This window comes from Geospiza fortis, unplaced genomic scaffold (assembly GCF_000277835.1).
Source record: "Geospiza fortis unplaced genomic scaffold, GeoFor_1.0 scaffold72, whole genome shotgun sequence".
NCBI lineage: Eukaryota > Metazoa > Chordata > Aves > Passeriformes > Thraupidae > Geospiza > Geospiza fortis.
In genome coordinates, this window is record NW_005054338.1 from 5713226 (window position 1) to 5725866 (window position 12641).

General features: G+C 35.1%; 1 protein-coding gene across 1 annotated transcript in view; it reads left to right on the forward strand.

The window, feature by feature from the left end:
- Window positions 1–12641, forward strand: part of GBE1 (1,4-alpha-glucan branching enzyme 1) — a 132657-nt gene that overhangs the window by 102327 nt on the left and 17689 nt on the right. The window contains exon 13 of the mRNA XM_031058118.1: window positions 11726–11910. Coding sequence (XP_030913978.1) covers window positions 11726–11910 — 185 coding nt within the window. The remainder of the gene's footprint in view (window positions 1–11725; window positions 11911–12641) is intronic.

Here is a 12641-nt window from a genome sequence, read left to right on the forward strand (position 1 = left end):
AGGGAAAGGAGCAATTCATCTGAACATATGTTTTTAGTAAAACATTGATCAAGCAAAACGTTTGAGGTGTCTACCTAAATGACATTGCTTTTATTATTTTGTACACTAGTTCAGAGGTACTTATTTCAAAACTGAGAAACAAATTAAAATTTTATCGTGATTTAAGCAGCCATAATGTAATCTGGAATAATTTCTGCTGTTATTCTCATTCATCAGTCTAAATTTGTTTTCTGTCCATTAACTTGGTGTCACAAGAAAAATCTAAAATTATTAGCTAGTTTTGTCTTGAAAGGCTCACAGCTTTGTTATGCCTTCAGCTGATTCGGGTCTTGATGCTGATTTATATATGTTTTGAGCATGAGATGAATACTGTCATGTTTGCCTCTGTGTATATAGCAAACTGTTGAATTTTAAAGCCAGAAGAGTTAGCTGTCCGGTGCAAATAAAGAGGCATGAGATAATGGAATGAACAGAGAGGGATGGTTCATGGTGAACCTCTTTTTCTTAGAGGTTAAATCCCAAAGGTTCATAGCTCTAGACCATTCTTTTACAACTATTTACTTGCTTCCTAACCTCTTTTGACCAAAGTTATTTGAAAAAAAATCATGGGTGAAGACAGATAACCAATCTGATTTTGTGATCATCCCTTCCTCAGGTGCCACCAGAACAAACCATCCAAAATTCAGCTTTTCCTCCCACCTGCACCACAGGGACTGTCAGAAAAAGCACTGGATCGCTTTCCTGTGATATGCTCCATACTAGAGTTCTTGATGTATGGGTTGATATGTGTGTGGAGTTACCTATATAATGTGCTCATTGTCAGGAAATGGAGTGTGTTAGTGGGTCTTGGGTTTCCCAGCTATTTGAAAAATTTTCTGCACTAAATCCTGAAGATTGGAAGACTGAATAAAAAATTGGCAGAAGCTCTGGCCGATGATACTCTGAATACCTCTGAAAATCTTATTGTCAAATGATCTGTTATTAGGGAGCAAATGTCCATAATCTTTTCTCTTGTCTTTCTGGCTGGTGAGAATTATTACCTGAAGGAAGGGGAGTGGAATCATGCCACTTAAATCAGAGCATATTATGGCTCTTCTGATGTCCCTTAAGGCTGATTTTTAACGCAAGTCCTCTTCAGAAGTACAAGGGAAGGAGAATGTGAAGGAGTAGCTAAACATGCAGAAAGGGCTTTTTTTGGCCACAACTGCTTTTTGAAAGGCTGTGGTAACATTCAGTTGCAGTCTATTTTCTTTCTGAATTATATTTTAAATTTCAGCAAACAACTGTTCTCTCAATATTATGAGATTTATTTTTTCCTGTCTCCTTACATAACGAAAACAATAACAATGACAAAAAACAAACAACAACAAAAAAGGTGAACACTTTTCTGCATAACTGTGCTCAGTTCCTATAGATTTTGGTGGCTGTTTTATAATTCATCTGCTTCTTGCAGCAAATGTGCCATCAGTACCAATTCCTTAAAGTCCCTTTTTTATCTGACCAATGTTTTTGCTTCAGCTTTAAAAACTGTTGCCTGCTGTCTTTTTTTTTTTTTTCATTTTTTCCCTTTTTCCTGCTTCTAGTTGTGCTGACAGTGGTTAATGTACAGGTGAGTCAAGACTATCTTTACATTGCGGATCCAGCCCATTTTGCCATCAGGATATTTGTAAAGGTCTGCCCCAGCCTGCACTGTAGTTGCAGTCTCCATGTGCCCTCTCATACTGGAAGACCAGCGATTATTCTGGTATAACTAATTGTAGATTAGTATTAGAAGGTGATGCTCTTCAGAGGCTGCTTCTTAATTGCAGCCTTTCTTTATCTTCTTCTGGGGTTGTAAACAGTTGTAAAAGAATTTTAATAACATACAAGCTTTATATTGCTATGATATTTTAATTTTCCTTTTTTGTTCTTATACTCTGAGATGTGACTAAGGATGGCTCAAGGATCAGGTTTAAGATGCTTAAAAAACAGATGTTGTGACACTTCCTTTCATGTAAGATGTGCATGCATAAGGTGCACTTGAGGCAGTTGCAAATCTATGCTACATTTTAAAATCTGATGCAATGTACATTCCAAGACTCAGAATTTTTGTGGAAGCAGCACGTCTTAATGATTCTAAATGAACTCTGATTTTTAACATTCTTCAGGTGCAGTCTGATCTTGCAATTCTTGCCTTGTATCTTGCAAAAAGTTCCGAATATCTCTTTGAAAACCATATAAGATTTGGTCCCTAGTCTAGTAAGAGAGAGAGAGACCAAGGCAATTACTGCTTTGAACAGGTCAGAATTACATCATCAGACCTTTCTCTCATTAATACACTCCTTCTGTGCACCTTCATTAATAGATCTCATTTACAGACAAGACATTTCAACTTAAACCATGCGTTTTCTGTTCAAGAACAGTTGACTTTATTATGCAGACTAATACTCATAAGTATTTTAATTGATTATCAGGCAAATGAGACTCTTCTTGAAACCTGCCCTTTTTGCAGCATGACAAAATACCAGAGACCCTGACTTGTAATCTCTAACTGTTCTTTCTGAAAAAAAAAAACCAAACCCAAACTTGAAAATTTCAATACCCATTTCCACAAAGAAAAAAATCCAAACAACAAAGAAACACCCCACCAACAATACAAATAATCTTGCCTTAGACATCCTCATTGTGATTGACTCTAATGAGCAGAGATCTTTCAACAGATTATGCTGTCACCAAAAGAATATGATGCTAGGATTTTTGAAATATGTTAAAACAAATAAACATCACTTAGAAAAATTGTTTTTAAAATGTCTTGTTAGAGTCTTAATAAACCACTTATCATCTTTCATTTTTTATGTAAGAGTATCTTAAAAAAAAAATCCCCCACACAACAAAAACACACAAACAAAGCCCCAAATTGTGAAGCTAATAATGAACAAGTTGAAGGGTGGGGGGAAGCAAAAGACTCTAAAACAATGAATGCAAAAAGTCGATAAGTTGATGCAGGATATTCTTCTGACATACACATAAATTATATTTATACAAGCATAAATATTTCCCATCCAATGAGGATATTGCTTTTGAAATGCACAGCAAAGCAGCAGTTTTGTTCTTTGGAATATCAGTGTATTTCAGAGCTAATTTGCTTCCCAGATAAAGAGTCAAATTATTGTTAGAGGAACAATAAGGAAGTTATTTCCACTTCATAGAGTTTAAACTGGTTATGGTATTTGATTAATATGTTTATTTAACAGTAAGCAAAAGGCAAATGAATGATGATGTAAATGTACTGTTTAATTTGGCATAGGCCTAATGAGAGTTTGTAACTCTTGATGCTTCCTCTTTTCTCCTCAGGTTGCTCAAAATATTCACATTTTCACAAGGAGGTTTTTGGCAGATTTATAATCCCCTAGCTTAAATAGTCAGTTAATTTTATTCCAGGTAATGTTGTTCTTCTCTAACCATTCTTCTTTAATCTGTCTGAAATTCTGTTAGATATTTATTTGAGCAGCCCCATGTTTTCTCTTGAGTTACTAGCTAAAAATTCCTTCCAAAACCCAGCAATCATACTGTGTTGGTTTGAGTGGAAATGCCAAAAAGCAATGCATAATGCATTCCATATAAGGGTTGGTAGTTTTGCTATGTCTTTAAATAGAGCTAGAAAACACCAAACCAACGTAGTATGAACATTTGAAAGTAGCAGGGTGAGAAGATTGGTTTTACCTGTTGCCCACACTCAAAGTTCTTTCTCTACACGTTCAGTTCTGTTCATGAATCTCCTTATAACATTTACTTTAATAACTATAGAAAAACTGATTATTTAGCTGCTATGTCTTCTCTCAGGACTATTAACAAAGTGACTCTTGAAATGTGGATTTTGTATTTTTATTTTCCCCTGCATGTTTAAGTTTTACAGATGGCTCATATTTCATTCATCCCTCTGAAGCCAAAGGAGTAGTTAGCCAATCTTTTCCAGTATCAGTCCTTGGCATTTATTTTCATCTGTTGTGTAAAGAAACCCAAACCAACACCGAAAATCCCACACAAAACCAAACTGCAAACAAAAAAATCCAAAACCTTAACCTCGGATGACCTTGAATTCTCAGTGCATGATTATTTAGCAACAGTCTTATATATTCTTTTGCTGCAAAGTAGAAGTACTATAAAAATTTGATTGTCTTCTGCTGAGTAGTGAAATTAAAGTAATTGTGGAAAGAAAATTGAACAGTAGGAAGGCTGGAGATTGCCAGGTCTACGCTTTTTTGTCAGCTCACTAAAGCAAGTCTGTATCTTGCAACAAATTATTTGAGGACACTCTGTAAGAGAAACCTGACTTTAAATTGCTTGCAGTTCTTCTCATTTGGAAGGTGTTTTGTATTGTGAGACATTGCTAATTCACAATTCTGGATCACAATATTTGCCTTTCTCCTTAATGATGGGTTTGGGTGTTCTGACCAAGCACTACAAGATTATGCTGGAGTAGTGTTGTCAAACTCTATTATAATTGAACAATTGGAAAATACATCTGTATGTTCCCAGTCTTTATTTTTTTAGTATTTAATTGGAAGATACAATTGTGGTCAGAAACTTTTTTGCTACATGTTGCCATGACGTTTTATTGCTGAATTGGGATCCTGAAAGGATTTCAGTGCAAAAGGTTTCTTATCTAATATGAAGTGTGGCTAATTTCAGAATCATTTTACTATTTTTTCACTCTTCATTGTGGTAAAATTCTCTGCTAACATTCAGGATTTTCTGTGTGAGAATTCTATAAGTTGTATGAAAATTTCTACTCCTTTCTTTCTGTAAACTTTTATTTTGAGAGTAAGATATTGAATTTTACTCTCCATGATGGTTTCGGAATATTGGGGGTTTGTTTGGGCAAGGACAACTAATTCTTAAGCAAGTATCCTTAAATATCTAAAATATGGCTTCAGTTAGGTGTTAGTTCCACCTAAGATTTCAGCTGTTGTGTAGAATTGTATTTAGAAACAAATGCACCAATTGATTGGGTTTTTTTAGTATTATGATTACTTATATTTGTGTATATGCAAGTTCATAGCAGGAGCCATTACAGTAACAGGTATCTTTGAGACAGTGCAGAGTCCTGCAAACAAAACACCGACTGTACCTTCCAAATTCACAAATTACTTATGTAACATTCAGAAAACAACTCAATTTCCTTATCTGAAATGAAGCATAAGTGTTATGGCAACTTAGAAATACCATTGATGGGTTTTCTGCATCAGAGGAGACTTAATGTTGGCAGCCACAGCCTTGAGACTGAGCACATCAGAGGTCTCTGCACTCTTTAAGAAATGTGCAACAGTGCCCAGGTGCTGTTTGGAGTTTTCCATTTCTTTGAGAAAAAAGTAGTGTAGCAGTATGATGCTGTGCCTTTTCAAAGACTTTTGCAGTAATTACATAATTCTGGTTTTGAAAATACCTTAGTAAGCGCCCAGGTTCACTGAAAACAATGGCAGACAAGAGCTGTTTAAAATTGTGAGGATCTTGAGAAGTTTTTTTTTTTCTAAAATCAATGTTTTTAGGAAGTTTATAACTGCATTCCCAGCACAGCAGGGTTGAACCAGCCTCAGGTGGAGGGCAGGAGGCAGCAGGCAGAAAGAAGCTTTAATTTCAAAGCAGTGATATGTGAGTCTAGGAAGAATCTTGGGAATGTACTCCTTTGAGGACATAAGGTAAGAAGAGGTTTAGAGGTGCAGCCAGAAGTATACTCTGATGGCTGATTTCTACTGTTTCAAGAAAACCAGGGCTTCTCACAATGTGTCTTCTGTTTCGATTGCTGACGTCTATTTTAGAATGCCTTTTTTTCCCCTACTTTGATTGAAGTTTATTCCAGATTTTAATTTCAAATTTTCTCATTTTGTGCTGTTAAAAAATGCATAGTTATTATTTAGGTAATTAGCTTTGTTCCTGTAATAAGAATAGTATAATACTGAATACTTTCATTTTTTATTTGCTTTAACTTCCCTGTGCACCAAACACTATGTAAGTGGTCTTTTTCCTCTGTTTACATTTTTTTTTCTTAATTCTTTATATGTTCTTTCAAAATTAGACAATGAAATTCTTACCAGTAACTAAACTGCTATTTGTTGGGCATCCCAGGGCAAATAGATTGACATCTTTCTTGGACTGCTCTGTTTCAGCCTTGTTCTAAATTCACTTTGTAAACCCATTAACCTGTCAAATGTGGTACCAGTTAATAATTGGCAGTGCACCAAACTGAAAGATCTAGCTAGAACTTCTCTGACTACATCATCTGTTAAAAAAGTTTCTTGATGTAGATTTGTAATTTTTGTTAGATTTAGGAGTTTTTTGTCTGTTTTGTTGTGGGTATTTTTTTAACCTTTGCAATGTGTTCTGCAATATTTCTGTTCTTAAATATTTTAGTGAGCTCTTGGAAGTGGTTGACTAAATAATGTATAGTGTGCCGTGTTCACGTAGAGCCCGGTGGAATGGTGGAAATGTCACAGTATCAAAGTCAGTCTCTTGTATTGTACCAGGATGCAGCTAATAGGAAACAGCAAAATGGGAACTGTTTCAGTGTAAAAGCACCACAAAGAGTTTAGTTGCTACTTTATTGTTTTAAAAACTATATGAGGATGTTGAGTAAGTTGTAAGTCAGTTGTATATTATTCTATACTGGGAAAGGAGGCCTGAAATGTAAACTTTCAGACCTGAAGGTTTCTAAGAGTAGATTATTAAAATAATTATCCTCTCAAGGTCCCTTCTAGCCTAGGTAATTTCTCATGGATCTCTTTCTTGTCTGTTAGTATGAACTGCAGCAACTCCTGCTCTGCTCAGTAAACATTCAAGGGAAAATATTCATATGCCCTTAGGAACTGAATACTGTTGTCAGTGAGGCCGCTAGTATTTTATTGAGTACTCCTCTGATAGAACATTACAAATAATTAAATGAAAGAACAATTTATTCCAGTTAAATGTTTTGTTGTTTTGTTTTTTTTTTTCTGTGTAACTAGAGTAATGCTAAATATCAGCATGTGGGCATAGCTGTCATATGATCTTCTGTTGAAAAAGAAAGTAAGTCATAGTAAGCAATGCTATGGCCTGTTTACTATGCCTGTGCCTAGTTGTTCCTCTATGTAAGAAATCTTCTCAGCCATCCCGCCCTTCCTAATAGAGATGCAGAATTGGTGCTTCTTAGGAGAATTCTTTATTTCTTGTTATTTAGTTTGGGGTTTTTTCCTGTAATTTATCTGGCAAAAGAGAGATCAGGGTTTGAAATGTGAGAAATGAATAGTGCCATTTAGTATGGCTGGAATTTTTCTTGGAACAATGGGAATATTATCTCCTTTAAGAACCTGGAACTGTTTTATCAGTGTTTATAAAATTGTGTGGTACAATAGCTCCCAACTTTTAAACATCAGTAGGAAATGAGAGAAGACAAAGCAACCCTTGATGGGAGGTGGGAATGGGAGAGAAGCAACAGGAACTGTATCCCTGTACAGAGTGTTGTGTCCCTGTGTGATTTAGGGCAAGCATTTTAAGGACGCAGTCCTTTCCCATGTCTTGGATACATTGGAGCATCCTTGTGTTTCCTCATGACTGTATCATCCCAGAGGAGATGCATTCTTTAATCCTTTAATACAGGGAATGGTCAATGTTCCCTCCCTTCTCCCCTAGGAGACATAGAAGATCCAAGCTGCAAAACAAATATGGTGTTTATCCTGATTTTTATCTTTCATAACTTGGGAGGAGACAATATCTGGTATTTTCAGAAAATTGGAGAAAAATACATTTATTTTCACTGAACTGTCTTTACTAATTGCCCTGTTTACCATTGCCTCATGCTAGAGAATTCCTCTAGCCTGTGTTTTATGCAGAAGTTAAAATATATTTGTTTCCCTGAATTGATTTTGTTAGTATTTTCTGACCCAATATGTCATTAAATACCAATGCTAGAAGATTAAAATATGTGAAGATCTTCATATCATCTAACCCAGGTGTATCAGGAGTCTATTTGGAATTTCACTTAATTTTGTTTTTGTTTGGATTTCAACACTATAGGAATGCTTGCAGTGAAGCTCATTCTCTCCTCATTCAGAGACAGAGTACTGTTTATTGTTTGGGTTTGGTAGGAATGAATGTTAAGATGATTTGGTACAAATATGAGTAAATACAGAGTATCAGAATTACTTAACACCCAAGAGCTTTACAACTAGAGAAAATGAAGAAAACACTCCATTGTTTGAAATAATGATAAATACCACATGCTATCTAGATCTGATTTACATTGATTTTATTTGTAGCCTGTAGATTGTTGTACTGTCATCATTGTTCACAATGGTAGTGAAGTTAAATTCAAAGCAGTTACAACTCCTGGATGACTTTATTATCTGGCTTCTCTAAATTGGTGTAACTCCACATACTTTGACAGATGTACTTTAAGATGGAACTTTTGGAATTCCTCATTTTGTTGGAATTTTTGTCCCAATGTGTCCAGTCTCCAGCTCATCAGATTTAAATAGGATCTTTTTGTAGTGTTTTAGATCATTTAAAACCTTGTTTAGCCTTATACACCTAATTAAACTTCTTACCTTTGTTGTATAAAATAAACTACTTGTTTTAACTGCTTTTAAAATATTTAGTGTCATCATATTTAATTCAAAATGTAAAGAACTCATAATAACATCTCTTGAAACTGCCTGCTCAATCTTTTAAATATCCCTTCAGTTCTGCTTAGGCTTATTCTTTCAGAGAGAATTGCTACTAAAGATGTCTAAAGAAAAGAGATCAAGAAAACTTTATTGACCTGTGCAGATCAACTTTAAAAGAATTTGAAGCAGCCTAACTTCTTTGTGGTGTTAATGCATTTCTATCCTCATAAACAAGGGTGACATAAATTTTAATTATGGTAGTAGAAAGTTAATTTATTTGTTGGAATTGCGATCTTGAAATCCTCTACATAATAAAGTTGTCCAGTGTGCGCAATATGCAGCAAATAGCAAGCTTCAATTAATTCCCAGATAAAATTAGCATGCATTGCACTTCAAGGATTTGTCTTTGTTTTGTTTCTCTAATCAAAACTTCAGTTAATTTCAGCTTTGTTCTCTGCCTCCCCCACATTAGTTCCATTGTCTTGATTTGCATCATTTGTGGCAGCTGGCTTCTTATCAATCTGTAGTTTAGACTTTTACATCAAACAGTAAATTAATTAGAGGAAAATAAATCCCAGTTATACTTCGTGATAACTGTAGAAGCCTCTAAGCGTGGAAGTGAATGTTGCTGATTCTTGTCAGAGATGAGAAGTGTGGCAATGGGTAAGGAGGCAGATCATGCTTCACATTGAGTGAACCGATAGTTATCTCTAGCAGTAAGTGTTGGACACCTGTGCCTTTTCTTTCCTAGTCCCTCCTGTTCTTTCTTATGAAGCTAAACAAGAAAAAAATAGCAATTAAAGTAGCATTTAGATGTGATTTTTCTAATAGGATGCATGGCCTTAATGCATTGCAAGAAGCAAATGCATCCTAAATGTTACTTTCTTTTCCCTATACCACAGTTTAAAAACATAACCAAAACTGCTTGAATTCATTCTGTTACAATTTATGAACTATTTTTCTTCCTATAAAGAGAAAGCAAGTGACCCTTTTACAGTCAAACAACTAGTACAAAAGGCTTAGGAGCATATTCTCCAGAAGATGCTCATGGACACAGACTGTCAAAGTACATGCAGACTTTGGACCTCAGCTTGTGTTTTTGGGAACAGAAAGTATCTTAGTGCTTTGTCAAATTGCTACACTGTACTAAATTCCCTTTTTTCTTAATAGCCATTAGTAATAGTTAGGAAATTAAGACTGCTTTTAGGATTTTGCTGCACTTATATTGTTCCTTTTAAAAAGCCAAGACAACAGAACAGCATTGGAAACACATTAGTTACTGTGGTGGGGAAATAGACAAAACAAGTGGAGGTGAGAGAGTCATTACACATTATAAACCTGAAGGAAGTCTGCTCTATTTACAGTGAAATAATCTATGGAAATTATGGGCTAGCTGAGTCTAATTTATTTGCTATCTCCTATTGCTTATTTCCCCCATTGTTGTTTCTTTCTTGAACAAATAGGTATGATTTCATTGCCTATCAATTCAAGATATGTGTCATCTCTGTCTTTCTGAGTTTTTTTGCTGTCTTTAGCTGAGCTATCTCATGTAGTTCATCTTTTCAATAGTGTGCAGATCACGAAAGAAGGTAATACCTTGTCTAGCTCTTCAGAGAATATTGAATTTGGTTAGATACTGTGTCTGTTTTGCAGCAATATCTTTCCTCATTTTCCAAACCGTATTGTTAGCACAGTTTAAGAGCTCAGTCCAGCATTATTCCAAGGTCATTTTATAAGTCCTGCTGTGATTCTGATTCTTTTATATTTGTCTCCAGTTTTGAGCTGAATATGAAATTTAGTGGTTTAGCTTTTGAATACGAAATTTAATTTACAACTTGTCAGTTCGTTTACAAAGCGGATACCACTCAGAAGGACTCTCCTAAATATATATGAGGCTTTTCTCTTTTGTTCTGTGTTCATTTCTTTGTTCCCATGAAACACAGAAGTACAGAAATCATTTCACAAATTGAAGTTCACAGTTGTCTCTGCTGCCTGTATCCTCCAGGCCTTCTAGGCAGTGCAGATGGATGTTGGATGCGCATGCAGGTATCCAGCCAAGAATCTCTTGCCTTCCCTTGGCATCCCTGCACTCTGTCAGCCCACAAAGCTCCAGTTCATTGACAAAATTTGAGTAGCAGTTTGTGGAAGTGTGAGGATCCTTTTACTATTCTTTTTTTGGTTGTTTGTTTTAGTAGAAAAGCTCTAAAATTTCATTACATTACTTTCCATGCATATTTCCAGGTACATGTTTTTGTCTCTGTTTTATAGTGGATGGGTGTTGTGTAATCTGAAATGTTTGTCATGAATCAACTCATGTGGGCTTTGAAGCAAGTGTTTAACTTGCAGGGTACTTGATGCCCTTTAATTCTGTGTCAAATGAATAGTCCAAAATGTCAGAGAGTCTGCAGGACAACAGGTTATATCATGAGTTAGAATTATTAAGTGCATTTGGAATTATCTCAATCTGTAATAATGACAATATATAAACCAAGAAAATTTTGGATACATCAAAGTCACTCAAAATATTGAGTCCCAGATGAGGTCTTGCTTTGTGATTTGCTTTGGAGATTCTACATAAGAGAAGCTAAACTTTTTCTTGATTAAATGTCAACCTGTTTCCTTCTTTTTGAATGTGGTCCAGGTTTGAATAAAGCTATTCTTTGTCTTCAAGAGAAGTCTGGTCAGTAGTTTTTTGGGCTAGATAATCTGGGTGAGACTGGCAGACTTGTGAAGCTACTGCTATAGAAAACTAAATTGAGATATAATGGGTCTTACACACACAGAAAAATAATTTTTGGGAAATTTTTAAGCATGACATGATAACATGGAGTTCATTATTCATCACTTTATACTTCCCCTGGAGTCCATGGATATTTTGCTCTTGTAGTTGCAATCGTCAAGCAACCCTGCTGACACAAATGGAAGTTCTGAGAGACATATTAAAGAATGAGAGACACAATAATAAAATGACTGATTTATGCATGGAAGCAGATTCTTTGGAATCTAAAACTTGTAGCAAGAAAATACACATTAATATATTTTGCTTTTGCAGACTTAGTGTATTTGTGGCGTGTTATTTCACAGATCCTTAATATTTTTAAATGCAGGTAATGAATTTGGACATCCAGAATGGCTTGACTTCCCCAGAATAGGGAATAATGAGAGCTACCACTATGCCAGAAGACAGTTTAATCTTACTGAGGATGATCTTCTTCGCTATAAATTCCTAAATGCCTTTGATAGAGATATGAATAAATTGGAGGAAAGATTTGGCTGGCTTGCATCTCCCCAGGTAAGCTGTATATACAAAATGATAAGTTTTAGTCACCAGTTGGGTACATGTGTAGATTAACAACACTTTCAAATTTGCATGCTGAAATTTCAAACAGTGCTTTGTTATGCGCTGTGTAATGCCTCACCATATATTTCAAGTTGTCAAAATATGGCACTGAAATATCTTCCACAGATAATAGAAACCTGAAACAGTCTCCTTTTAGCTTCATAACGAGGTCTTTTCCTATTATTTTCCCTACTTTTATTCAGTAACTGTGGATTGCATAAAGAAGACTATAAAATTGTCTGTAATCCAATCCAAGGATTGCTTTGCAAAAGTATAAGTTGTTCTGACATTACACTTTGTAAAAATAATTACTCTATTTCTGAGGAAAAACTTTCAGCAAAGACTAGTGTAAGTTATAGTCTCCTAGTCATCGACCTGCTACTTCTGCATTTGCATTTTTTAGACTTGTATCACATTGTAATTTTTATGAAAGATCAATTGTTATAATTTCTCAGTGTTTAATTATTTTATTCTAGTCCACTTTAAAGAATAATCCACTTTAAAGATTTTTTTAATTGATGCCTAGTTATTTATTAATGGCTTTAGCAAATAAAACAAAGTATGTGCAGCCATTTATTGTGACTTATCAAAGCTGTTTCTCAGATTGCTAAAAAAACACACAAAAAAACCATATTGAGTGCTTTATTTTCTGAATTAATAGTACTGTATGTGATGCAGATCCC